The sequence below is a fragment of the Arvicola amphibius genome, chromosome 3, assembly GCF_903992535.2.
Source record: "Arvicola amphibius chromosome 3, mArvAmp1.2, whole genome shotgun sequence".
Classification (NCBI taxonomy): Eukaryota; Metazoa; Chordata; class Mammalia; order Rodentia; family Cricetidae; genus Arvicola; species Arvicola amphibius.
Genome location: NC_052049.1, coordinates 172,736,781 through 172,763,112, shown reverse-complemented (window position 1 = coordinate 172,763,112; position 26,332 = coordinate 172,736,781). Strand labels below are relative to the sequence as shown.

The 26,332-nt window shown below is 53.1% G+C and overlaps 3 protein-coding genes across 6 annotated transcripts; 2 read left to right on the top strand and 1 right to left on the bottom strand.

The window, feature by feature from the left end:
- Positions 1-3,308: 3,308 nt before the first annotated feature.
- On the bottom strand, positions 3,309-13,804 carry Rrp9 (ribosomal RNA processing 9, U3 small nucleolar RNA binding protein). Of its 3 annotated transcripts, none has more exons than XM_038323923.1 (17): positions 13,751-13,804; positions 13,394-13,569; positions 12,569-13,097; positions 12,239-12,321; positions 7,921-8,030; positions 7,479-7,546; positions 7,356-7,397; positions 6,961-7,087; positions 5,945-6,069; positions 5,770-5,862; positions 5,313-5,413; positions 5,093-5,227; positions 4,947-5,009; positions 4,605-4,750; positions 4,447-4,526; positions 3,762-3,835; positions 3,309-3,470 (listed from the first exon to the last, which is right to left on the bottom strand). In XM_038323923.1, exons 3-17 carry the CDS (start codon positions 12,659-12,661, stop codon positions 3,377-3,379), a joined length of 1,434 nt encoding a protein of 477 aa, XP_038179851.1. In that variant the 5' UTR covers positions 12,662-13,097; positions 13,394-13,569; positions 13,751-13,804; the 3' UTR covers positions 3,309-3,376. The 3 variants fall into 3 exon arrangements, with proteins under 3 accessions (XP_038179851.1, XP_038179849.1, XP_038179852.1); XM_038323921.1 differs by having other exon boundaries at positions 12,569-13,062; XM_038323924.1 differs by lacking the exon at positions 13,394-13,569 and having other exon boundaries at positions 12,569-13,062; positions 13,751-13,792.
- Positions 12,931-19,207, top strand: Parp3 (poly(ADP-ribose) polymerase family member 3). 2 transcript variants are annotated; one of them, XM_038323920.1, is made up of 11 exons: positions 12,931-13,537; positions 14,110-14,293; positions 14,762-14,887; positions 15,073-15,261; positions 15,505-15,628; positions 15,708-15,934; positions 16,139-16,288; positions 16,447-16,533; positions 16,762-16,939; positions 18,012-18,167; positions 18,512-19,207. In XM_038323920.1, the coding sequence occupies exons 2-11, from the start codon at positions 14,117-14,119 to the stop codon at positions 18,679-18,681; spliced, it is 1,584 nt and encodes a 527-aa protein (XP_038179848.1). In that variant the 5' UTR covers positions 12,931-13,537; positions 14,110-14,116; the 3' UTR covers positions 18,682-19,207. The 2 variants fall into 2 exon arrangements, with proteins under 2 accessions (XP_038179848.1, XP_038179847.1); XM_038323919.1 differs by lacking the exon at positions 12,931-13,537 and adding an exon at positions 13,812-13,915.
- A 5,919-nt stretch (positions 19,208-25,126) lies between these two features.
- On the top strand, positions 25,127-26,200 carry Gpr62 (G protein-coupled receptor 62). The gene has a single exon (XM_038321381.1). It carries the CDS (start codon positions 25,127-25,129, stop codon positions 26,198-26,200), a length of 1,074 nt encoding a protein of 357 aa, XP_038177309.1.
- The last annotated feature ends 132 nt before the right edge of the window (positions 26,201-26,332 follow it).

Genomic DNA, 26,332 nt, shown 5'->3' with positions numbered 1-26,332 from the left:
AATCTAAAAAAAAAGCCTCACCAGAAGTCAGCTGACATTGGCAATGAGCTACATTAACAGCAGAGAAATCTCACTTTCTAAGAAAACACTGAGATCATGATCAAAACACCTACAGAGACCTGCATTCAGGGTAGAATGCTGGCCTAGCGTCACCCAGATACCTGGGTGTCACTCTGGGTGGAACTTGTTCTTAGAGAGAATCTGAGTTTAATTCTCAGAGCCCACAACCCAGAACTCACTGCCTGTCAATTCCAGTTCCAAGCAACCAGTGTCCTCTGCTGGCTCCCACTGGCACTGCACCCACGTGACATCCACATATAAGCTTACACATAAATAAAATTAGTGACTAGGCAATGGTGGGGCACACCTTTAATCTCAGCACTCAGGAGGCAGGGGCAGGTGAATCTCTGAGTTCAAGATCAGCCTGGTCTACAGAGTGAGTTCCAGGACAGTCAAGGGTACACAGAAAAAAAAAAAAACTGTCTTGAAAAAACAAAAACTATATATGCACAATATATTCAAAACAATTTTAGAAGATATGAGGCCAACTTTTATTTCTTTTTCTTTAAATATTTATTTATTATGTATATAATCTTCTGTCTGTGTGTATGCCTGCAGGCTAGAAGAGGGCAACAGACCTCATTACAGATGGTTGTGAGCCACCATGTGGTTGCCGGGAATTGAACTCAGGACCTTTGGAAGAGCAGGCAATGCTCTTAACCACTGAGCCATCTCTCCAGCCCCCACCAACTTTTATTTCTAAAAGCATGTGGAGATGAATTGCATATCCTCTGCTGTTCTCAGTTCTAAGACTCTAATTTGTTTCCTGGAACCGTTGATGAGGCTCCAACTTTGATGCCTACATCTTCGCAGCTTGATTATAGGAAGAGAACCATGGTCTCCCAAAGAGAATCCTCAAGGTTGGGTTTGTGGGCATTGGAGAAGGCACTGAACTGACAAAGGTGGTCACACAGCTCTGTTGGAGGACTGGAAGACCAGGTGGCATTAGTCAAGGGCTGAGTGGCTGCCAAAGAAAATGTCTTCTACACCATCAGCCAACACGGGTGCCTAGCCACATGCTCCACATTCTACACCAGCCAAAGCGGGTGCCATCCATACGCTCCATATTCTACACCAGCCAACGGGGTGCCATCCACACCTCCACACACCAGCCAACATGGGTACTATCCACACGCTCCACACACCAGCCATCACGGGTGCCACCCACATGTTCCACACTCCAGCCAACGCGGGTGCCTATCCACACACTCTACAACACCAGCCAACACGGGTGCCTAGCTACACGCTCCACACACCAGTCAATGCGGGTGCCATGCACATGCTCCATATTCTACACCAGTCAACGCGGGCGCCGTGCACACACTCCAAACACTACGTCCCAAGGAGTCTCCTGAGTACACATTGGTGCCCCAAGAATAACCCAGTCTAGCCTTGAAATCATAAGAACAGGAATCTACTAAACCTCGATATAGAAGGAAGAGTATAAAACCACTTCTCTTTCTGGGGAATTCTTCACGTTCTAGAAATTTTTACCAACTGGGAAGGGAAAACCATTGTCTGAGCCTGGGGTGAGGAGCACAAGCTGGAAATGAGCCACTCAGGTTTCTGTCCTCACGCCCCAGGACGCTGGCGTGTTGGCAATGAGCCTAGACAAAACAGTCTCAGTCATCCACCCTGGGAGTGCTCTCTCAACCCGACTGAACAAGGACAAGAGCAAGTCCTGAAGGACCAGAGGGCAAGGACTTGCTGTTCCTCCATCGCTAAGCCCTCATATCCAGGGTCAAGTGAGGGCCCAAGAGAGCTGTGCCCTCACCACATTCCCTTCACCGGTCACTAATGCTCAAGCCCCAACTTCGTGGACACACCTCCCAAGGAAAGCCCCTCACCACCATCAGAGGCCTGGAGGTTTGGCAGTGGCAGCGGCAGCGGCAGGTAGAGGCAGGGAGTAGGCGTTCTGGGGAAGACCATGTTTTAGTAACACAGCCAGAGGTGAAGCCTACACAAACCCACAGGCGGCACTTCAGCTGTGCCACCGAGAGGCCCACCCAAACACAGACCTACACACATACTTTTTCTTAGTTCTTCCTCCCTCGCAAACATAGCCTGGCTACTCCTGGGACCCACTCCCATCTGACCTGGGATCCTGTTAGCTACCTATAGTCTTCCGCGGCACTCTATGCTCTGGCTACTCTATCTGCCCATATTTTTAACTAAATAAAAAATAATCACATCCCCAGACCATCCATCAGCAAGATCCGTGAGTTGTCCCCAAGCCCCCACCTCAGTCCCAGCTGTGCCCCTGCCTGCTGCCATTCCCTCACCTCTCCCATGACCCTACTGTGACTACAGCTTCCCGGCCCCCTTTTCACCTTCCAGCACTCCTCCCCTGACCCCCTGCAGCTGCTAGATGGTTGTTCTGTTTGTTTCTTGTATTTATCGGGATGGCATGTGCCGTGGCATGTGTGTGAAAGTCAGAAGATAACTTGGGGTTCAGTTCTCTCCTCCCACCATCTGGGTTCTTCTGAGGACACAACTCAGGTCATCAGGCTTGGCAGCAAGTGCCTCCCACCCACTGAGCTGTCTGTCCATCAGCCTGGTTATCTTTTTAATGGGACCCAGAATGGGCCACTTAGCTCTCAACCCTCCCAAGGCTTCCCTCTGCCCTTCTTCCATGTCTGACCCAGCACAAGCTATCCTGGGGCAGGGGTGGGGGATGTTTTCCCCATCACTTCACATCTCAATGTCACTCCTCAAAAAAGCCTTGGAGGGCACCTGCCCTGCCCTCTCCTCCCCTCCACTGCTGCACCCCTACGACAGGAGTGAACCACCCAACATGTAGAAGCAAGTATTCCTCTGATGCGCCTCTCCAGCGGGTCCCTGCCTGGCTCTTGATATCAGATCGAAGATCTCTTCCCGACTGCTGACCTTGTCCCCAAGCATGGCGGACTCCCACTTCGGGGGTGTCTATCCCTTCTAACTTCCTGAGGGTAGGGAGGTAGGGTCAGCCTGACATGTAGGCCCTGCTATCCCATTTAATCCTCAGACCCCAGCTAGAGCTTGCACATAGAACTGAAAGCCAGAGCTTCTTGGCTGATGGGTAAGCAGACTCTGAAAGCAGCTGGCTGACGAGGTCATGAAAGAGTCAGCAGAGGTTCCCACCCACAGTCCTCAGAAAACAACCAAAGGCCTTCAGCTGACAGCTTGCCCTTCCTCAGGTCTCTGCCAGCTCCTGGTCCCTGTCACACACACCCCTGCTGCTTACCCTTCCAGGAACCAGAGGAACAAGGTCTAAAATAGGAGGCTTTAATACAAAAAGGGGGGCAGGGTCTAGAAAGCACTTAAATAAGGACAAGTGTCAGGAGCCAGCAACAGGGGCTGCAGGGACTTTGCGCAGAGGGATGATGCAGACTGAATTCCGAGCCTCTTTGATCCTCCACCACCGGCCAAGCCTGTGAGGAATGAGAGAGCCACCTGAGGCAGATCCACACCACCCAGCCCCTAGTCCCATCTGGCCAGTGCCACCTTGCCCTCAGCCCCACCTCCCATCACCCTGCCCTCGGCCCCACCCCCATCACCCTGCCCTCAGCCCCGCCCCAAATCACCCTGCCCTCAGCCCCACCCCCCATCACCCTCCCCTCAGCCCCAACCCCCACTACCCTGCCCTCAGCCCCACCCCCATCACCCTGCCCTCAGCCCCACCCCCCATCACCGGGCTCTCAGCCCCGCCCCCCATCACGCACCTGTGCTCCTGGCCCACTCCGGCCACCAAGAAGTCCCCAGCACTGGAGAACTTGAGGCTGTTGATAAAACCAACCTGAGGGGGACACGGCAAGACATCAGAACAGTCCTCAACACAGCTGCCAACATCAATCAAGAGCCTGGTGAAAACCCGCTGCCGGCTGTCTCTGGTCAGGCGGACCAGTCCTTTCTCCCTGCAGCCTAAGCTTCCCAATCTGAGCCAGGAGAAATAAAGCCAGCCTAGCAGGGGATGGATTCAGGAGGCAGTGCCCATCAAGTGTGTCAAGAGCTGCCTAGGGCCTGGCACCTGGCAGTGGGGTACGAGAAACCCCAGAACAGCCATCCAGACTCAAGCTGTCCCTGACATATCCCGCCACAACCCCACAGGTCACCCCAATGTGGATAATCAATTCTGTACACCCCCACCTGGGTCTCAAGCCAGTACCAGCGAGGCAGAGCTAACAACCCCAGTGCAGGCCTCCACCCTCTGACTGTGCAAATCTCAACTCTGCATATTGAAGCCAGGACAGCACAGGGCGGAGAGGCAGGGGGACAGAGCAGAGGAAAGAGGGAGTCCCTGCCAGAACCTGCGACAGTAAGTGGCCTTGCTTGTGAGAAGAGCAGAAAGAGCTCATTCCAGGGGCCCCCAGAGTCTGGCAAAGACAGGCTTATGCATTTACCACTTACCAGGGGGATGTCACAAAGAGGGTCAAGCTGTCGGAAGCCCTCTCCACACTGCCAAAGCCGCACACAGGCATTGTGGGAGCCTTGGAAGACAGAGGGCCAATGAGCAACCCCTACACCAAGTCATCTTGTGCCCCTCTTCCCCCTCACAGAGCACCCACCTGTGGCCACAAGGTCTGTATTGAGTAGGGCCGCCACCGATGACACCCAGTAGGGCTGCTCCAGGCCTGGCTCCCCATGCAGTCCGTGAGCTTCCCGCTGTAGGGCAAGCGGCCGTTTCTTGGAGAGGCCCCACAAGGCCACGGAGCTGCGGGTGGGGGAAGAGAGTCTGAGGGCAAGAGCAGGACAGCCGCAAACAGCAGGGAGGACCAAGCACACAGGCCAGCTGAGGAATATGGAAAGGGTCACTGGTCCAGATGGAGCCCATGAGTCAAGTCCAGGCCCTGACAGGCAGGAATGGCCATGGCAGCAGTGGTCAGTCACATCAGAGGGGTAACTCTTACCCATCATCTGCACCGGACACCATGTGCTCCTCATTGATCAGATGGATACAGTCAATGGAGCCCCTAGAGAGAGAGAGTGTGAGGGACAAGGTCCAGCCCTCTCACCAGCCCATAGAGCCCAGGCACGCCACAGCAGACTGCCTTACTGGTGGCCATAGAAGACAAGCTGGGATTCCTCTGGGATCTTCCACACACGCACAGTCCCATCCCGGCCCCCAGCTGTCACACAGCACTCTCGGCTCAGGGCATCCAATGCAGCCACAGCATCCTGGTGCCCAAAGCTGGAGGGAAGAAGAGAGCATCACATGTGAACTTAGAGGTACACGTGAACCGGCATTCACATGCTATCTGCCCAAGCGCACTCACAGGGTCTCCACATAGGAGTTCTCAGCTGCGTTCCACACCTTCACTGAGCGGTCATGGGAAGTGCTATAAAGCTGGTGGGTACCTCTTCGGAAGGCCAGTCCCTAGAGCAGATGGGGAGGGGCAGCAGGGTCAGGACTACAGCAGAGGAAACAGAAGCCAGGCCCAGAGGGGCTCTCCTAAAGCAAGTCACGTGACACAGGAAGCCGTCTCCCACAAAGCACTGAAGGTAACACATAAGGCCCCGTGTGGAATCAGGAACATGCTTGCCTGTACTCAAATAGCTGGACCCCACCTCAGGCCCTCCTGGCTCCTGTATCAGCCGGGCCTGGTTTCCCTCCATCCCTCCCAATGTCTTCAGCACACTTAGGACCCTTACACAGCACTCGCTACCCAGAGAGGAGGTCCCCAGAAGATGAGCTGGGGCCCAGCACCATCCACTAAATACCCAGAGCCTCACCGACACAGCGTCCCGATGTCCTGTGAAGGTGTACAGGTGCTGGCAGCTCTGGGCCTCCCAAATTAGAATGAGTTTGCTTCGGTCACCAGAGGCCTGTGGGAATGAAGATAGTAGCCACAAGCACACACTGCACACCCAAACCGCCCGTCTGCCTACAGGGCCAGCCCAGTCTTACAAGGTACTTGCCATCAGAGGAGATGGCCATGCAGAGGATGTGGCTGCTGTGGCCTGGAGGCTGCCCCTGGGTACCCTTCTTGGCTCGAGGAATCACATGCAGCTTCCGCCCAGTCTCTACACTCCCTGCCACCAAGAGAGGAAAGAGATTACTGGGAAGGGGGACACCACTGGCTTAGCCAACCACCCCTCCCCCACTATGAAACAGCTGCATGGACAAGCGTCATGAAGGGAGCCCTATACTTGGGTCAGAGGACCCAGTTCAGCTGCTGTGAGCATCTGCACAAATCACTTTGGTCTCATCTGCCAAATGGGAGCAATAGTCCCCAATGGCAGCCATGACCCCCCAAAGGAGGGAGAAGAATTTAAAAGTGCCTTGGAGATTGGAGGTATGCTCAGTGGGGACCACTTGCCATGTGCATGAACCTCAATTCAGTCCCCAGAACCCATTCAACTATCACATGTTGTCCTGACATCTCAACACGTGGGCTGTGGCATAGGTGCACACCCCACACACAAAATAAACAGCATTAAAAAGATAAAGGAGGGAGGGAATGAGAGAGAGAGAGAGAGAGAGAGAGAGAGAGAGAGAGAGAGAGAAAGTGCATTGGAACTGCTGGCATGACTCCTTCCCGGATGAAGGTGGGAGGCTCAGGTGTGGAGGGCTAGGAATCTAGAAGGACCAAGGACTGCATCGGTCAGTGTAGAGCCTCAAACACCTCCCTGCCCAACTGCCCACCTGAGGCCTCAGTCCCCATCCTCGACATGTGTACAGAAAACTGAAGGACGGGACCTGACCGACTGGAAGATTTCATTCAGTGTCCATCCAGCACAACGTTGGCCAACTCCCCAGCACTACCCTCACCCTGTCTTTGCTCCACGGAGCTCAGAGGCCCTACTGCTGGTTGGAAGCTTCCACTGTCACTCACAAAGCTCCTCCTAAGTAGCAAACCTGCTTCCAGGAGCTTCCATCACCAGGGCTCCGCACCAGACACAGGCCCTCCAGGTCTCACTCACACTTAATGATGGTGCAGTCTTTGGCGGCGGAGAAGATGGCCAGGTCGTCGGGAGTGATAACCAAGCATGTGATGGAGAGCTGGTGGCCCCGTAAAACTCGAATGTCGGTGGGAGCCGGGGCCTGGATCTGGGCAGACAGGGACCTGGTCACTGTAGTTGGAACCATGATGACACTCCCCACCCAGAACTATTCTTACCCACCCACCCTAGCCAGAGGAAAACAGGACCCAAGGTTACAAGGGTAAGACCTTCCATTACTTAGCCATATCTGCCTAAGTATCTACTGTATTCCACAAAAAGACTCCAACGGCCTGAGGGGCACTAAGCCATCTGCTTGTCAACCCAGGTTGAGTGCACTCTTTCTAATCTTATACCAAGGTGCCCTGCCCACTCACCTCCTTTGCCACCGACTTCTGTAACCTGCCTCTCTGCTCGAGCTGCAAAGAGAAAAGAAAGGAATGAGGAACTGGGAGGAGGCCCCATCTCCCACCACACTTGCTGCTGCCCTCCACACTTACCACGTCTTCTTTTAAGCGTCCCGCCACTTGATCCTCCTCAAATTCACGAGCTTCAGCCTTCTCCTCCTCTGTGCAGGACAGAGCAGTCCACATAGTCCAAGCTGAGGTCCCCTTCCCTCCTCCCATCCCTTGCTTAGCCCTCTACCCCAGGGCTGAGCCACAAGTGCCTATCTTAGACACTTCTAGCAGAGGGAAGGGAAAACTAGACAGTCCCTTCCTGACTTCGTTTACAGACTGGGCTTAGCTCCCCTCAAGTCTAGTCTGTCCCAGGGAATACTGGCCCATTAGAAATCCTAGACACCCTCCACAAGGTGGCCAAGATCAGCAGCACTGGCAAACAGGGGGAACCTTTGAGTGGTCCATCAGATGGCTGGGGCTACAACAGGGACAGCAGGTAGGCTCTGACAGAGACCCCGGCCTTCATCTAGCTCCCCTACCTCACCTTGCTGCCTAAGCTGTTCAAGGTAGAGTTTGGCCAAACGTAGCTTCTTCTCCTGCGCAGTCTCCTCTAGCTCCTCCTCCTCCTCTTCCTCTGTTTTCCTTGGAGCCAAGCTATGAAAAGAAGGAGCTGGGTCTAAGGGGCTGGCCCTACTCATCTGGCCCCTAGACTGGGCTTCCTCAATGGCAACCCTGCCCCTGTCAACCTCAGGCCAAAGACATGTGCAGAAAACAGATGCGACTTGAGACTTGACCGGCTGAAGATCCCACTCAGGGTCATCCAGCACAATGTGAAAATGGCCATCTCCCCACAACACCAGGAAATGATTATAAAAGCTCAACAATATGGGAAAAAGAAGGTTCCCCAAGCTTCTAAGACAAACCAGGTTGTATACAAAAGATCAGAAATAACAATGGCAGGCTTACAGACTGAGCTCAGTGGCAAAGGAAGACAAACATGCTTGAGGTCCTGGAATCAACAGCCAGTATGGGGCAGGGTGGGGGGAGAAGGGGAGAAAAAGAGAACAAAGAGGAGGAGGTGCCTAGACAAAACAGTGACAAATAAGGATACCACAATGGGGAAGGTTCCTATACAAGGTCCTGAGTTCAATCACCATCCCAAAAATCCCACGTTATCAAGCCAGGGACAGTGGCATACCTAAAATCCTAGAATTTGGAAGGTAAGACTCAAGGTCAGCCCAAGCCAGAGTAAGACTCAAACTCCCTGCTAAGGACTGTCAGATGTACAGAGTGACAAAGAACTGATCCTTTCCTCCTACTGAGCTTCAAAAACTAGAGAAAGGCACAAGGTACTACAAACAGGAGATGCAACACGCAGAGCAAGGTACTACAAACAGGAGATGCAAAACGCAGAACAAGGTACTACAAACAGGAGATGCAACTCGCAGAACAAGGTACTACAAACAGGAGATGCAACTCGCAGAACAGAAAAGGCATGCCAGGGTGACAACTGCTCTAAGAAACAGGGCAGCGAGTTCCAGCAGAACCCGAGACAGACATGTTGGGCTAGGCTCACTGCCCCAGCATCCTCCTTGGACCCCGAGGACTAGGTTCCAAGTGAATCCTAAGTAGTACTGACTTAGCCCTGTACTGGTGAATTTCTTGCTGTTCCTTCCAAGCCCCGGTCCCTAAGCCAGCTGAGGGTGCTCCCTTCACTCGAAGGTTTCAAAGGTTTCGATCTCCTCCTAGGAGCTGGAGGAAAGTGTTGAGAACTCATAAGCAGGAAGTGCAGGGCTTGTGGTCCCTCTGATCACAAGACATCCAGTCTGTTAGCTGCTCTATTTCCCAGCACCCACTCAAGATCTTGCCCAGGACTTCCATCAGAAGGGACTTTACAACCTGTCAGGAAGCCCAGTGTGGTGGGGTATGCCTTTTTTTGTCTTAATCTAGCTATTTTTAATGAAATTTTTTAATAAATTATTTACTTGTATATTTTACATTCCAGCCGCAGATTCCCCTCTCTTCTCCTCCCAGTCCCTCCCTCCACCCAACCTCAGTTTTATCCCAGCACTTGGGAGGCAGAGGCAGACAGATCTCTGAATCTGAGTCCAGCCTGGTCTACAGAGCAAGTTTCAGGCCTGCCAGGGCTACACAGTAAGCACCCGCCTCAAAACCAAGACACCTCTCAGGAAGGTCAAAGCCAGGGCACAGCCCAGAGTTCTGACTATACAGAGTTTACCCAAACCAACTAGTCAGTTAATTAAGGGTTACTAACAGGAAAGTAGAGGAGACAGGCTCAGGAGAATACCAAAACTTATAAACTGGATTTAGCAATTCTGATTTTTTCTTTCTTCTCCATTTTCCCAGAGGTGGTTTCTCCATATAGCCCTGGCTATCCTAGAACTTGCTCTGTGGATCATGCTGGTCTTTAACTCAGAGATCCGATTGCCTCTTCCTCTAGAGTGCTGGGATTAAAGGCGTGGGCCACCACATCCAGCATCATTTTTTGCTAAAAGTAGTAGCTTTTGTAAGAGACGATATTCAGACCTGAATTTTATGTTATACATTTCTCTTTATTTTTGTGCATGATAGAGAATCAACAGAAAAAAACTGAGAGGTGCTTCTGTAGTTAATACACTTTGTTATACAACTCTGTAAAACACTGAAGTGGGCTAGGAAGATGGCCATCAGGTAAGAGCTCTTGCTGTTCTTGCAGAGAACCTGGCTTCAATCCCCAGCACCCACGCTTGTGCGCCCAAACACCTGTCACTGCAGTTCCAGGGGATCCAATGCCCTCAGTCCACCTGGAGCACCTGCACAAAGCAGTGCATACAAACTCATGCATGTACACATATATGCATATAAATAAAAACAAACAAAAAAACTTAAAATGTTTAGCACAGGTCCTGGAGGCAGAAGCAGGTAGATGTCCTTGAGTTTGAGGCCAGCCTGATCTATATAGCTAGTTCCAGAAGAGCTACATGGAAAAACCTTGTATCAAAAGAGACTGTTTCTTTTTTTTTTTTTTTTTTTTTTTTTTTGGTTTTTTTTCGAGACAGGGTTTCTCTGCAGCTTTAGAGCCTGTCCTGGAGCTAGCTCTTGTAGACCAGGCTGGTCTCGAACTCACAGAGATCCGCCTGCCTCTGCCTCCCGAGTGCTGGGATTAAAGGCGTGCGCCACCACCGCCCAGCTAAGAGACTGTTTCTATGTGCGAGTTAAGGCAACAGATAATGACTTTTAGAAGCAGAATTGCTAGCCAGGCTGGTAACCCCAGCACTCAGGAGGCAAAAACAGATGAATCTATGAGTTCAAGGCCAGCCTGGTGTACAGAGAGTTTCAGGACAACTGCTACACAGAGAATCCCTGGTGGGGGAAGACAGGGACACAGAACAGCTAAGCACAGTTGATGAGAATGATATCAGGATTTCCTGGACTGAGAACCTCCAACCCTGAGGGTGACACCCTGCCCCTGTCCTTTGAAACCAGAAAGCCACCCCCATCGCCTACTGACACGGTGAGGTGTCCGAACCCCTCCATCAATTCTATATGAACCTACCACCTGCCCTTTTATCTTTTTTGTTTGTTCAGTTGGTTGGGGTTTTTTTTTTGTTTTGTTTTTCGAGACAGAGTTTCTCTGTAGCTTTGGAGCCTGTCCTTGAACTAGCTCTTGTAGACCAGACTGGCCTCGAACTCACAGAGATCTGCCTGCCTCTGCCTCCCAAGTGCTGGAATCACCACTGCCCAGCCCTTTGATCTTTTCTACCTTTCACCCTGGCAAACTTACACACCAAACTTGTCTCTGACCCCTGAATGCCTTCACTACCACTCCATGACACTCCTCCTCATCTCTCTAAGCCCAGGTTTTTTTTTGTTTGTTTTTGTTTGTTTTTGTTTTGTTTTTTTTTTTGTTTTTTCGAGACAGGGTTTCTCTGTGGCTTTGGAGCCTGTCCTGGAACTAGCTCTTGTAGACCAGGCTGGTCTCGAACTCACAGAGATCCGCCTGCCTCTGCCTCCCGAGTGCTGGGATTAAAGGCGTGCGCCACCACCGCCCGGCCCCAGGTTTTTTTTTTGGGGGGGGGTTGTTTTTTAGGGATATTTGTTGTTTTTTTTTTGTTTTGTTTTGTTTTTAAGACACGGTTTCTCTATGCATCCTTCCTGGCTATCCTGGAACTAACTCTGTAGGCCGGGCTGGCTTCGAACTCACAAAGATCCGCCTGCCTCTGCCTCCTGAGTGCTGGGATTAAAGGCGTGTGCCACCACTGCCAGGCACCTATTTTAAAAAGCTTCTTCACTCCTCAAAACACATACCTGCAAGATCCACACCTCCCTACAACACCTCTCTCCCCTTGCTGCCCATCTGTGTCCCCAACACTAAAACCAGTCCCTAATGTTAGCGTCAAGGGAAGGCTAGATATGTGCCAATAAACACCGCGTTTTTAACTAGGAAGCAAAAGCTGTCAGATCATTTGAGCCCAGGAGGCCAGGACAACTTTGGCAATACAGCAGAGACGTCATCTCAAAGAGGAGTCCAAAGACATCAGTAACTGTGGCACTGCGTGAAAATGGAATGAAGCTGCAGGTGCGCCCTGCAGCCTTTTCCCCTTGCCTCTCAATCCAGTCTTATGCCTGCGTCCTCTCCATGAGACAAAAAAGGTCTCAGGCTCTCCCACAAGGATCCAGGGCCCTCCCCATAGTTACACCAGAGATAAAAGACATCTCACAGCAAGATACCCGAGCAAAGACCCACGATCTGTGAGCCAACGGCAATCCTGAGTCCTCCAGCTCTATTACTAGTCTCACTGAGTCGTCCATTCACCGTGAGCCTCAGTTTACCCTTCCCCTTGGTGGAAAAAAATGCTCACCTCTCAGTCTCAGAATCACTGGAAATCTCTTCATTCATCTTGCCGCCACCCTTGGATTTGCCTCTGTCCCCTGCAGAGTCGACCTGGAAATAATACGATCCTTTCTTGCTCAAGAGCCTGAGAAAGGCAGTGGCTCTTGGCCCTGGCCAAACGGAATGCCTTCTAGGATTCGGTGGGTAAAAGAAAGAGGTTGGGGCTGCATCCAGATGGGACCCTGAGCAAAGGGATGGGGCCCTGGGCGAAGATATGCGCCCCGATGAGTGCCCTGGGATGGAACGATGGCTGTCGCAGTAGCGAGACCGGTCGTGCCCGAGGAAACGCCATGCTCACCTTTCGCCGCCGCTTGCCGGCCCCCGCAGCGGCCCCGGGCCCGGGGGCCGGCTTTGCCCGCTTACGAGTTGCCACGGCGCTGGACATGCTCATCAGGGCGCTGCTGCGGCTGAGGGAGAACTCACATGGCAGCTAAACTCCGGCCGCATGGCAAGACCCGGAGCCCTGATAGGCTCCTACGGCGCGGCGAGCCCCGCCTCCCGCAGCTCCATTGGACCCCCCCAGGAGACCCTGTCACGCCCCCAGTCACCTATTGGGCTGACCGGTTGGCCACGCCCCCAAAAGCTCCTATAAGCTCCTGCTCCGACCGGACTAGAAAGCAAGTCTCTCTTCCTGTTTCCGGCTTGGGCATGTGGTGCTTGCGCTCTGCTGACGCCTGGTTTCCAGGGAGGGGTGGGGCTAGGAGGCCGTTCTTTGTGCTTGCGCCTCATAACCACTGGAGGGCGACAGAGGTGCGGAGTTCTTCGTTCCGAGAGTGATTCAATTTTTCCAGTCTGGGGCGGGGGACACAAGGCTTTTCAGCCAAGCTCTAAAACACAGAGAATGGAATCCAGGCAACCCTGGAGAGTAGACAGTATCTAAACCCAGGGTCAAAGTCCGACAAATAGCGGATACGTGCGGCAAGAACCTGGTCGAGGCTGCACGAAGGGTGTGTCAGGCCCTGCGGTTTTAGATGTGTCCAGATTAGTGTCCTATCATCTGTGGCACAGTCACCAACTTCAGCCTGCCCAGTCTCTGACTCACCCCACTAGTAGCCAAATAACTGGAATTCTACACCCCCTTATGATCTTTCCCCTCCTCTGGTGGTTGCTGGGAAATCCCTACCATAAGAGAAGCGGAAGGCTCGAAGAGGGTCACCAGACAAGCCCGGACTTGGAACTTGTTTCTTGGGTGGTGCACTCAGCCAGCATTCCTGATACCAGGCTGGGTGGGTGACAGCCACCACTTCCAGGGTCCTGTTTCTTTTGGGTGAGTGTCCTGTGGCCCTTCCCCGGAGTCCTCTGCGGGGCAGGGAAGGGTGGGTAAAAGTGATTTATCTGTGGCAGTTGAAGGACACTTATCTGAGACCTTGGCTAGCACCCCTGAACTCTGGAGTGTTAGGAAGAGGCTTCTAGACCTAGGCTCTAGAGGAGTAGATCTGGCTGCCGAAGTGCTGCTTGTAAGCACCCTGCCCTCTCCCACCTCCCAACCCCGTAGCTCAGAAGATTCAGTCAGCAGTATTGCCAGATCCATGCTTCCCGACAGGAGGAGGAAATGCTCTAGGAAAGGAAGATGCCAACAAGTGGGAGTGGCTAGTCTGCTTTCACTTTTTCTATTACCTCAGGGCACACAGATGAGCCTGAGAGGGTAGGGATCCGATTTCTTCCTAGCCCAGGGTGGGCAGACTGGGCAGGGTTTAGCCATGCCCTTGCCACCTGGGGAGGGAGCATGTCTGAGGTACAAAGTGCGGTTTTAGAAATGTGGATTTGTATAGCAAGAAGTAAGAGGAGGCTAGCCTCTTAAAAAACGCCAGCCTGAACACTCCCTACCCCTCACCCCAGGATAGCCATGGCTCCAAAACGAAAGTCTTCAGTGCAGGCTGAGGGCTCCAAGAAGAGGCCACAGGGGACAGAGGAGGAGGATAGTTTCCGCTCCACTGCCGAGGCTCTCAGAGCAGCTCCTGCAGACCAGCGCATCATCCGTGTGGACCCCATATGCCCACTCAGCCACAATTCCAAAATTCAGGTGAGCTCCACCCATGTTCAGGCCACAACCTTCTCCTCCTTGGGGGTCTCCATTCTAGCCCAGTAGCTCAAAATCTTCAAGGAAGCTAGGGGTTGCTTACAAGTCTTCTTAAGACTACGGAGGTGGACTGTATTCTATCAGATCAAGGTGTGTCAGGTCTGACCACCAGACAAGGGAGTTGCCTCTTGCATCACACTTAAGGATGGGGTCTGACTTGGTTTCCCCAGGACTCACCAGTGCTCCCTCAAACTCAGCCCTCAGGACAGAGCCAGGAATCTTTCAGATTCCCCCACCCAGGAAATAGATGCGTGTTCTCCAAATTCCCTATCCCACAGCAGACCTTAGTCAAATCCAGTCAGACTGTGTCCCCAATGGCTCAGTCATTATACCAAGTGCCAAAATAGGACCCTTGTGTTGCACACCCAGCCCATGCCCAGCCCAGCTGCCTTCCGGCCTCACCCCACACAGGTCCACGAGGACTACGACTGTACCCTGAACCAGACCAACACTGGCAACAACAATAACAAGTTCTACATCATCCAGCTGCTGGAGGAGGACGGTCGCTTCTTCTGCTGGAACCGCTGGGGCCGGGTGGTGAGTGACCCATTACCAGTGTGCCTCCCGCAAACCGCCCTCCTCTGCACACACTTCAAGAGTTCCCCAAAGAGCCACTGTAGCTGGCTGTCCCACTTCACCTGCCGCCGTTGAGAGGCAATCAGCCTAGCCCAAGGCCAGCACACATTTCTGATGGGTACACTCCTAAAAGTTGTCACTTACAGGGAGAGGTGGGCCAGACCAAGATGAACCCCTTCGTCTGCCTGGAAGATGCAAAGAAAGAATTTGAGAAGAAATTTCGGGAGAAGACTAAGAACAAGTGGGAGGAGCGGGAACACTTTGTGGCCCATCCCAACAAGTACACACTTATCGAAGTGCAGGGAGAGGCAGAGACTCAAGAGGCTGTAATGAAGGTGACGGGGTGGGGCAGTGGGGCAGAGGGAAGGGCCCGCCTGCCTGCCTGCCTGCCTGCCTGCCTGCCTGCCTGCCTGCCTGCCTGCCTGCCTGCCTGCCTGCCTGCCTGGCAGTGTGCACTCAAATACTGGCCTCTTTCTCTGGCCTCAGCCTGGGCCTTTACAAATGTCCCGCCCTTCCCCCCCACCCCGTGTGAGCATCCTGCCCAGATGCTCCTGCCCACACAGTTTTTCTCTCTGCAGGTGGACGGAGGCTCAGTGAGGACTGTGGTTAAGCCCTGCTCCCTGGACCCTGCCACTCAGAAGCTCATCACCAACATCTTCAGCAAAGAGATGTTCAAGAACGCGATGACCCTCATGAACCTGGGTGAAGAGGGGCTCTGAGGGGAGGGGCAGGGCCCCAATATCAGGGGGTGCAGGACTGAGACTATCCCTTCATCCCCCAGATGTGAAGAAGATGCCCTTGGGAAAGCTGAGCAAGCAGCAGATTGCACGGGGCTTTGAGGTCTTGGAAACTCTAGAGGAGGCCATTAAAAACCCCACTGGTGGTGGTCAGAGCCTGGAGGAACTGTCCTCCCGTTTCTACACCGTCATCCCGCACAACTTTGGCCGCAGCCGGCCTCCGCCCATCAGCTCTCCTGAGATCCTTCAGGCCAAGAAGGACATGCTGCTGGTGAGGGCTGGCGGGCCCCGAGGGTACCAGACAGACTGGGCAAAGAGGGGAGGAGCAGTTGGTCACGGACTCCAGGTTACAGTGGGCAGGCTGAGGGCCAGGAGAGGAGAAAGCCAGACAGAGAGATGGGGCGGAGACAGACAGGTGGGGGAGGCTGGAGGTGGAAGCCAGGAGGCAGACAAGCTCTGGTGCTCATTATCCTAGGTGCTGGCAGACATCGAGCTGGCCCAGACCTTGCAGGCAGCCACTGGGGAGGAGGAGAAACTGGAAGAAGTGCCACACTCACTGGACAGGGACTACCAGCTCCTCAGGTGCCAGCTTCAACTGCTGGACAATGGGGGGCCCGAGTACAAGGTGAGCTCTACCCACCCACCCTTGAGGTACCTAGGGAGCCCTGGTTCTCCGCATTCTCTCCTGCATGCTCAGGCCTAAGGAGAGCTGTAAAGTGAGAGACCACAGGGCACTGGTCCCTGAGTCTCCCAACCTTGGTCACCAGGCTCTGCTCTCCCCAGGCAATACAGACCTACCTGGAACAGACTGGCAACAGCTCCAGATGCCCAACTCTGCAACATGTTTGGAAAGTGAGCAGAGAAGGGGAGGTAAGGGGTATTCAGCCCCTAGATCACCACCTTATCCCTTAGGGGACAGCATTTACTTGCCTGCCCCTTGCTAAGTTGGCTCAAAATCTCTGATCCGTTCCCACCAGGCCTAGTGTATGCCAGCTATCTGTGGGGCCCTCAGCTTTGGTCACACCAACCAAGAGAAGGAGGGACACATGAGCCTTCATGTGACGTTGTCATTACCTTTTTCCACTTTTCCCCGCTCAGGGAGACAGGTTCAAGGCCCATTCTAAACTGAACAACCGGAGGCTGCTGTGGCATGGCACCAATGTGGCTGTGGTGGCTGCTATCCTCACCAGTGGTCTCCGAATCATGCCACACTCTGGTGGCCGTGTTGGCAAGGGTATCTACTTTGCCTCGGAGAACAGCAAGTCAGCTGGCTATGGTGAGGTTCGCCTGGGTCAAGGCCTGGGTTGGGGTGGAGGCACGAAGATGGGCTGCGCCCAATCCTGAGGGAGGATCCTGAAGATATTACTGACCTGAGTACACAGTGAGATGCCCTAAGAAGTACCTGGCAGTCAGGGACATGTCATCCTGGAAGAGGGGCGGGCAGAAAGGATGAGAGCAGCAAACAGACTCTGAGCAGGAAAAGAGAAATTGCGACGGAGAGAAGAGAAGGCTGCGTGCGCCAAGCCTTGCCAGTGTGTTCTGTGCGGAAGGAGGGGCAGGGACACGGGACCAGAAAGCCACAGAGAGCTCGTGTGGATGTGCACACGGAAGAATCTCAGTGGGTGCAGCAGTGAAGTGGATGGCAGAGGGATGTGGGGTGGGTTCTGTCTCTCTCTGCCTCTCTGATTCTGTCTGTCCCTGTCTCTGTCTCCGTCCTGCCCCCATGAACACTGGCCCTGGCTCCAGGGCTCCAGAACTGAGATGAGAGAACCCGTGAGCAGAGTGTGTGAGGCAGTAGTGTGGCAGCATGTGGCAGAAGGTCAAAGGCATCTCCAGGGACTTCCAAAGTCATGGTCAGGGTGTCCTTAAGTGACTCAAGTGACCCCACCAGCCCAGGCTGAACACATCCCTGGAGGCTGCCATCACCTGCCAGGCCAAGAAAGCAAGGTTTAACCAAGAACAGATAGGGCTGAAGTTCTTGGTGGACAAAGAGATCTATCAAGAGGACAGGGGACCCCAAGAAACACGGGCTGGCAGGGGTGGGGGTGCTCACCTGAGGGGTGCCAATGACAAAGTAAACAAAGTAGGGAGAGGTGCCCCTTCCCAGCTCCCAGGCTGGGGTACCATCACTGATTCATTAGCAGAGAACCTGTGGGAGGTGGGGGAAGGGAATGGGAGGGACAGGGAGGCCTCTGAAGTGGGAGGGAGCAGGCCAGGATGAGGGGTGCTGGAAGGTGGCTAGTGTTTCATGAGCTGCAGAACTGGTGCAGACAGTATTGCCACTGCAGGAAAGAGCTGGCCAGGGGCCTGAGCTGCTTCCTCCTGCCATGAGCCTCTTTGTCCTCCAGTTACTCCCATGTATTGTGGGGACCACCATGTGGGCTACATGTTCCTGGGAGAGGTGGCCCTAGGCAAAGAGCACCACATCACCATCGATGACCCCAGCCTGAGGAGCCCACCCCCTGGCTTTGACAGTGTCATCGCCCGAGGCAAAACAGAGTCTGGTGAGCCTCAGATATTGGGTGGGTCTATGGATAAAAGTGGGGTTGACATAAGGGACTGGGGACATCCTCAGAAGACAATAAGGAGAGCGGACTGTAGAGACAAAACCATACAGTCTTCCTGGGGGAACTGATTCCCCCAGTCGTCCAACAAACACTGAGTCAGCAAATCCCTCCAGGGTGTCAAGAGGGCTGGAAAAGTCATTCCATTGGTGAGCATTAGCCTGGGGCTTTCAGGGGGAAAATGGGGATAAGGTGACACTCCCTGTAGCAGGTGGCAAGTCACAGGGAGCAAGACATAGGTAACACTAGGCACCAGTGACCCCTTGGCAATCCTTCCCTTACAGATCCCACCCAGGACATTGAACTAGAGCTGGATGGGCAGCAGGTGGTAGTCCCGCAAGGTCGACCTGTGCCGTGCCCATTGTTCCAAAGCTCCAGCTTCAGCAAGAGTGAGTACCTCATATACCAGGAGAGCCAGTGTCGTCTGCGCTATCTGCTGGAGATTCACCTCTGAGTGGCTTGCCCTCCCGAGGTCCTGCTAGACTGGGCCATGATCTTGATCTTCACTCTCCTCAGTCTGGCTCCCATATTTCCTTTCGCCTCCCAAGAATATAATACATGCCAGGCACATTGGCACACACCTATAGTCTCATCTACTCAGGAGGCAGAGGCAAGAAAAACACTAACCTGAGAGCTGGGGCCAGCCTGGGCTACATAGTAGGACATGTCCAAAATGAAAATTACAATCATGAGGCTAAATAGTGAGTTCCAGGCTAGCCTAAGCTACAGAGTCTGACCCTGCCTCAAAATATGTAAGTCAATGTTCTGTCAATCATGTATAATCATGCACTTAGTATAGTCATATACCCTAAGATTATATAGCCTAATGACACTGTTGTCATCCCATCTACACACAATGACAGAATCACCTAGTGGCATGTTCATGAGATGTGTCACCATCATGAAGTAAAAATGGCTGTTCATTGTCATTATCTGTAGCCATTGTGTTGTGCAATAGACTCTTGAACCCATTTCTCCTATCTGACGGAATTTTGTATGCACATCTTTCTAAGCCCCTTTGCGCTTTACATCTACAAGTTCAATTTTTTTAATTTTTTAATGATTTATTTAACTTTATGTTCATTGGTGTGAAGGTGATCTCGTGGAACTGCATTTTCAGACAGTTGTGAGCTGCCATGTGGGTGCTGGAAATTGAACCCGGGTCCTCTGGAAGAGCAGTCAGTGCTCTTAACCGCTGAGCCATCTCTCCAGCCCTACAAGTTCAATTTTTGTACATATTTTTATTTTCTAATCATGGTGTTTTGTCTGCATACACGTCCATGTTAGGGTGTTGGATCCGCTGGAACAATATTTACAGACAGTTGTGAGCTGCCATGTCGGTGCTGGGAATAGAACCTGGATCCTCTGGAAGAGCAGCCAGTACTCTTAAATGCTGGGCCATCTCTCCAGCACCTGAGTTCAACAGTTTTGGGTTCCATATGTTAAGTGACATCTTGTGATCTTTGTCTTTCTGTGTCTGGCTAGATTAACATAATGTCCTGCAGGTTCCCCCATGTTGCTTCAAACCACAGCACTTCCCTCCGTTTTTAAGGCTGAGTAGTATTCCACTATATGCTCACGCCAGTTTCTTTGCCCGTTCACCAGTCAAGGGACACTCAAGGTGATTTGTATCTTAGCTATTGTGAACAGTGCTGAAAAAAAATCCACCTACTGGTTTCATTCCCTTTGGAATAGTGCGATTGCTGGATCCATCTCACCCCTTCCTGCCAGGCCCCCCTGTATCTCAAAAACTAATTCCTAGTACCTCAAATGGTCGTGGCTGTGGGCCCAGAGTCTTGCCTCCTAAAGCGATATTTAAAGGGGTACAGACTAAAATGGGTTGGGTCCCACCTCTAACCTGATTCATGCACTCTGCCAACTGAGTTACATCTCCAGGCCACTTGGGGATTTTCTTATACTTTGTCTCAGTTTTTGTGGGTGGGGACTGAACGCGGCCTTGAGCATGTTACAGGAAGTGTTCCAGCACTGAGTTACATTGTAACCTCCCAGGCAGCTTTATCAAGCATGAGCCCTTAGCTTCAGCTTGTTCTTTGAGACAGTGGCCACAGGCTTCCACTCTCTCCATGGTGGCCCTACACATGGCAGCTCCAGCCGAACACCGAGAAGTGTGTGCTCACGTGAGCTAATAACAGCCACGCCCACTCCGACCCACTCAAGGCTATCCTTGTAGCATCCCTCTCTTCTAATAACTAAGCATCCAAAGATGAGTCTTAGCACCAACTCAGAAACTGTTGTTTGGAAACCCACCTGATTCTGTCTCCTTAGTTTAAACATTGCCAGGGAAAGCAAGCATCGCTGTGTGTCTGTCTCACCTCTGGACATTAAAATCAAGCTGAGTTTGTGTCAGAGGGGCACAGCTCTCAATCCTCAAAGATTAACAGCTATCACCTGGATATTCCCGTCCTAGCCTGGGAGCAAGTCCCAGAAAGCAAGGTCAAGATCCCCTTGTGAGTTGTATGCTGCTTTCTGTCGTATCTCTTTTAATCAGAAAATGTTCCTCAACCATTCATTTATCCATTCATAATGTTAACTTTTCTGGAGATGGGGGTCTTGCTATGTAGCCTAGGCTGCCCTTGAACTCTTGATCCTCCTGCCTCATCCTTCCAAGCGCTGGGGTTACAGGTGTGTGTCATCACACCCAGCTCATTTTGACATTCAGAAGAGTATAGGACAGGGGGCTGGAGAGATGGCTCAGTTTTTAAGAGCACTGCTTGCTCTTCCAAAGGTCCTGAGTTCAATTCCCAGCAACCACATGGTGGTTCACAACCACCTGTAATGAGATCTGGTGCCCTCTTCTGGCCTGTAGGCATGCATGCAGGCAGACCACTGTATACTTAAATAAATAAATTTTAAAAAGAGTACAGGACAGTTGTTTCATATAATATCTTTTTATTATATTTTATGTGTATGGGTGTCTTGCCTGCATGTGTCTCTATACCACTTGTGTGCCTAGTGCCCACAAGAACCAAAAGAGGGCACCAGATCCCCTGGTACTGGAGTTGCAGATGGTTGTGAGCTGCAGAGTTTGAAGCTTGGCAACCTGAGTTTGAGCTCCAGAACCTACATAAAGGTGTATGGCCTCCACATGTATGCCACAGCGCCCCACCACATCCTCACAATAATAATAAATCAAATGGGAGACCCTTCCCGTCCCTCTCCTCATTCCTGCTCATCGGCTGGAAAGAGCCCACTGCATTCAGCTTTCGGTTATCCTCCTTGCACTCCTCTGCAGAGTTACACAGACAGATACACTCGCTACAAGGAATTCTGTTTTTTTTTTAATGCAGGGTCTCACTATGTAGCCACTATGGTCATTATGTACATCAGGCTGGCCTTGAGCTCACAGAGACCTTCCTGCCTCTGTCTCCAGAGTGCTGGGATTAAAGGTGCACCCCACCACACCTGACATCTATTTTTTTCATTAGATATAGTGATTTGGTAGGAAGTATGCACCCACCAACCCACCACAGTTCCAACCCCTTCACTGTCCTCTCAAGACTCCTTTTCTCCTTTGCTGTTCTCATGGACCCTGCTGAGCTCTCCCTGAGCTCTCCCTGAGCTCTCCCTGAGCTGTGGAGGCCCAAGAGGTTGTCCCACACTGGCACGCCTGGCAGGGCAGGGAGCAGAGGAGCGAGCAGTTGGCTTTCCCCACCCTCTGATTGAAAACCTCAAAGATTCAGATTCACCCCATAGAGGAGGCAAAGGCCATATCTAAACTCTGCCCAAGAATGGAACGGGATGTCAATGTGGACTGAGCTCTAAGAAGCCGGGACCAGCGCTCCAGCTGTATGCTCTGAAGCACATGCCTCCCTCTCTGGCCCAACTGTCTCATCTGAGTGATGGAAAATGTGACCTATCAATTCCATCATGGAATGAGTCACAATAAGAGGCTGGAGCTGAAGTGATACTGACCTTGTTCTTGTGATGACCTTGGAGGCACTGGTCCAAGCAAGAGGCAGACAAGGCCCAATAAAAGAGGCTCCAAATAGCCACGTTCGTATATGAAACAGAATATCAGGAAAGGAAATGCCTGCAAGAGCACTAACGCAGGGTAAAAGGATTAATGTGAGCCGAAGCTGGAATGCTCTCTTGTGAGCAGAAACCGGAAGTAAATGACAGAACAAAAATTAGATGGGGGGGCTGTAGAGATGGCCCAGTGGTTAAGAGCACTGACTGTTCTTCCAGAGGACTGGGGTTCAATTCCCAGCACCCACATGGCAGCTCACAACTGTAACTCCAGTTTCAGGGGATTTGACACTTTCACACCAATGCACATGAAACCAAATTAAATAAATTATGAAAATAAGATTCAGCAGCATATGCCTGAGATCCCAGCACTCAGGGGATGAAGGCAGTAGGATTAGAAATTTAAGGTCACCAGGTGGTGGTGGTGCACACCTTTAGTCTCAGCATTTGGGAGGCAGAGGTATGCAGATCTCAGTGAGTTCAAGGTCAGCCTGGTCTATATAGCGAGTTCCAGAACAGCCAGGACTGTTACACAGAGAAACCCTGTTTTGAAAATAACAAAAAATAAAATAAAAAAATAATAAAAAAAAGAAACTTAAGGTCATCCTTAGCACCTGATGAGTATGAGGCCAGCCTACACTATATTAGACCCTGCCTCAAAAATAGTAAATACACAAATAAATCACAGTAAAGCAAGAAGGGAGTCATGGGCCAGCAGAGATCCTGGAGAGCAGTTTGCCAGGTGAGAGGCACACACACACACGCACACACACACACACACACACACACACACACACATACACACGCCTCCTGTGCTGGAAGCATGATGGGTAAGGAGGAGGAGAGGTGGGAGGTGGGCAGAACACAGCTGGTGGAGACCACCTTACTGCACAGTGGTGGTGATAGGTAGGCCTTTGAGGGAAAGAAACAGGTTTTTTTTTTTTTTTAATGATGCCACCTGATTTACTTTTAAAAGGGTCCATTTTAGCCACTGCTAAGAGTGGACTGTAGGGAACGAGTTGGAACAATCCAGCCAACAAGGCAGGAATTACACCAGATAATGGAGACCCTGGGAGCTGGATAGAGAGAAAGAACAGAAACTGTCCAACAGGAGATGATGAGGAAGTCATCGCCACCCACCATCTGGAGGCTGGAGGGATAAGGGGAGGAGACAGCGATGGGTTCATCCAGTCAGGTCATCTTGCAAGAACAAGAGCGCAGAGAAGGCTCCATGAAGGAAGCCAAAGGGCCAGGGCGAGAAGCTGTCTTCCACAGAGGGCTGTAGAGGCCCAGGCTATGCACCAAAGAGAAGCCTGGGGAGGACAGGGTAGGAAGAGGTAGGTAGAGTGGAGAAGGAGCCTAAGGGCAAATCGGAGGAGCAGCTTGAGGTGCAAAAGCAAAGGCCAGGCCAATTAGGAGGATGCTGCAGTGCTCTGGGGGGGGGGGGAGTGGCTGCAGTGCTCTAGGGGGCAGCAGTAGTGGCAGGGAGGTACCGCGATAAGATTGAGATGAGATGTGATGTGTATGGATTCCCACGATCTTGGCGGACTGGACCGGGTGTAGGAGAAAGGACAGCTAGAAAGCTGGGAAGCCCTATTGTGAGGCACAATTTGCTAAGAAGATTCTGCAAGGAGCCAGTTCGGGAACAGTCAAGAGTCCTGCTTCTGTTCAGGACACAGGATGTTTGGCATGCCCATTAGTCGAAGTCATAGGGAGACTCAAGTCTGGTTCAAGGAAGGAGGAGCTTCATTCAGATACCTAATAGGTTCTCCGTATCTAGGTAGTTTTTGCCATGGGTGATTGTAACCTGATCATGTGCCCCACTGGAGTTCAGGGCTTTCCTTGAGACACCTACCAGGCAGGGGTGGGGGGTGGGGGGAGTGGGGAGTAAAAATGACTCTGACTGGCCATGACTAAAGGTTTCGTGTTTGTTTTGTTTTTCCGAGACAGGCTTTCTCTGTGTGAACAGCCCAGGCTGTCCCATAACTCACTTTGTAGACCAGGCTGACTTGGAACACATAGAGATCCGCCTGCCTCTACCTCCGAGTGCTGGGATTAAAGGTGTGTGCCACACTGCCCTGCAGGACTGACTTTATGTGGAGAGTTTATTTACTCAAGCTGCACGGTCTGAGGATGGGAAGAGGTATCTTCCTAAAACATGCACAGGGTGCTTTTGGGAAGAGGGCTGGCTTGCCAGCAGTGAAAGTACTAGACCAACCAAGCATCCGGTTTTTTGCTAAGGACTCCTCACGTCCACTTCACAAGGTGAGATGTAAAGTAAACTGACTGAGCAGCCACTCCGTGCCATGCCCTGAGATTTTTTTCTCCTTCCCTCAGAACTCCTGGGCGCGCAGGGGGGGGGGGGGGCAGGGGTGTCCAAGCAAAGGTAAAAGTTTTCCTGACTGATTCCTCGAGAAAAGTACTGCCTGACCTAGCTACCTCCACGTCCGTCCGTGCGTTCATGTGCCCCACCCCCCATCCCCCACAAAGCAGGGAAGGGTCTAGGTTCAGTAAGCTGTACTCTTGGGCAGTTTCACAGAAGAGCCTCCAGTCTCCAGCTGGCAGCTGCTAGGACCAAGGGGGCTGGCGCCAGGCCCTGCCCCTCCCTCACTAGCTGTGTGTATCTCCAAAGGACAGCATCAGAGTGACAGCCGGTACCATCTCCGCAAAGTCTGAGTTGCTGGAGCTGGGCTAGGGCAGGGGGAGAAAGCCGAGCCAGGCTCAGCCTTACATCCACCCATAGGCCCTACCAAAACCCAGAAGAAGATCGCAGCCTGGGCGTCGGAGTCACCTCCTGGGCAGCCTACGAGGTGAGGGGCCCTGAGGAGCATGGGACAGGTTATGGGACTCCTGGAGCTGGAGTCTCCATTTCGCTCTCCCCATAGCAACCCCAGAGAAGCCTGAGCGCTCAGATGGCTAACAACACGGGGATAAGCGCCACCGAACTCGTGGGCTCGGTGGGGTTGATCCTGGCGGTTCTCGTAGAGGTGGGGGCCGTGCTGGGCAATGGCACACTGCTCGTGGTGGTGCTGCGCACTCCCGGGCTGCAAGATGCCTTCTACCTGGCGCACCTGTGCGTTGTGGACCTGCTGGCAGCCGCCTCCATCATGCCTCTGGGCCTGCTGGCCGGGCCGCCCGGGCTGGGCAGTGTGCCCCTGGACCCCTCATCATGCCGGGCGGCACGCTTCCTCTCGGCGGCTCTGCTTCCCGCCTGCACACTCGGCGTGGCTGCCCTTGGCCTGGCGCGCTACCGTCTCATAGTGCACCCGCTGCGGCCAGGCGCGCGCCCGGCGCCAGCGCTAGTGCTCACCGCGGTGTGGGCGGCGGCCGCGCTCCTGGGAGCGCTCTCCTTGCTCGGGCCACCTCCCGCGCCACCACCGGCTCCGGCTCGCTGCTCCGTTCTGGCCGGAGGACTCGGGCCCTTCCGGCCGCTCTGGGCGCTGCTGGCCTTCGCGTTGCCTGCCCTGCTGCTGCTGGCTGCCTACGGTAGCATCTTCCTGGTGGCGCGGCGCGCCGCTCTCCAGCCCCCGCGAGGAACCCGGCTCCGCTCCGACTCTCTGGACAGCCGCCTCTCCTTCTTGCCATCCCTCCGGCCACGTCTACCCGGGGGCAAGGCGGCCCTGGCCCCAGCCCTGGCCTTGGGCCAGTTTGCAGCCTGCTGGCTGCCTTATGGCTGCGCGTGCTTGGCACCCGCGGCGCGCGCTGCAGCAGCCGAGGCGACTGTCACCTGGGTAGCCTACTCCGCCTTCGCGGCTCACCCCTTCCTCTATGGCCTGCTGCAGCGCCCGGTGCGCTTGGCGCTGGGCCGCCTCACTCGCCGGGCGCTGCCTAGGCCCCCGAAAGTCCGCATGCCGCAGGCCTGGCACCCGCGGACACTCCTTCAGCGCCTCCAGGGGCTTCGCAAGGACCCTGCCCTGGGCCCTTCCGAGGCACCAGGACAGACCCCAGAATTGGCAGGACAGAACTCAAGTGTAGAAGCCACCTGAGAGATTTCTCCTGGACTGGAGAAGGAAGGTGGGACCAGAGGGCCACATCTCCCCCCTGCACAGGTGGTGGCAGGTACTCTGCCCGGACTGTTGACTGATATGGGAGAGAGGGTGGTGTTTAACTTAGTCTAG

Coding starts and splice junctions, on each gene's coding strand:
- Gpr62 (XM_038321381.1), top strand. CDS start 25,127: ATGGCTAACAACACGGGGATAAGCGCCACCGAACTCGTGGGCTCGGTG.
- Rrp9 (XM_038323923.1), bottom strand. CDS start 12,661: ATGAGCATGTCCAGCGCCGTGGCAACTCGTAAGCGGGCAAAGCCGGCC. Junction 8,031..12,238: donor AGTGATTCTGAGACTGAGAG/GTGAGCATTTTT, acceptor TTCTTTTCATAG/CTTGGCTCCAAGGAAAACAG. Junction 5,228..5,312: donor AACTCCTATGTGGAGACCCT/GTGAGTGCGCTT, acceptor TCTTCCCTCCAG/CTTTGGGCACCAGGATGCTG.
- Parp3 (XM_038323919.1), top strand. Junction 14,888..15,072: donor GGAACCGCTGGGGCCGGGTG/GTGAGTGACCCA, acceptor TGTCACTTACAG/GGAGAGGTGGGCCAGACCAA. Junction 16,289..16,446: donor ATGGGGGGCCCGAGTACAAG/GTGAGCTCTACC, acceptor TGCTCTCCCCAG/GCAATACAGACCTACCTGGA.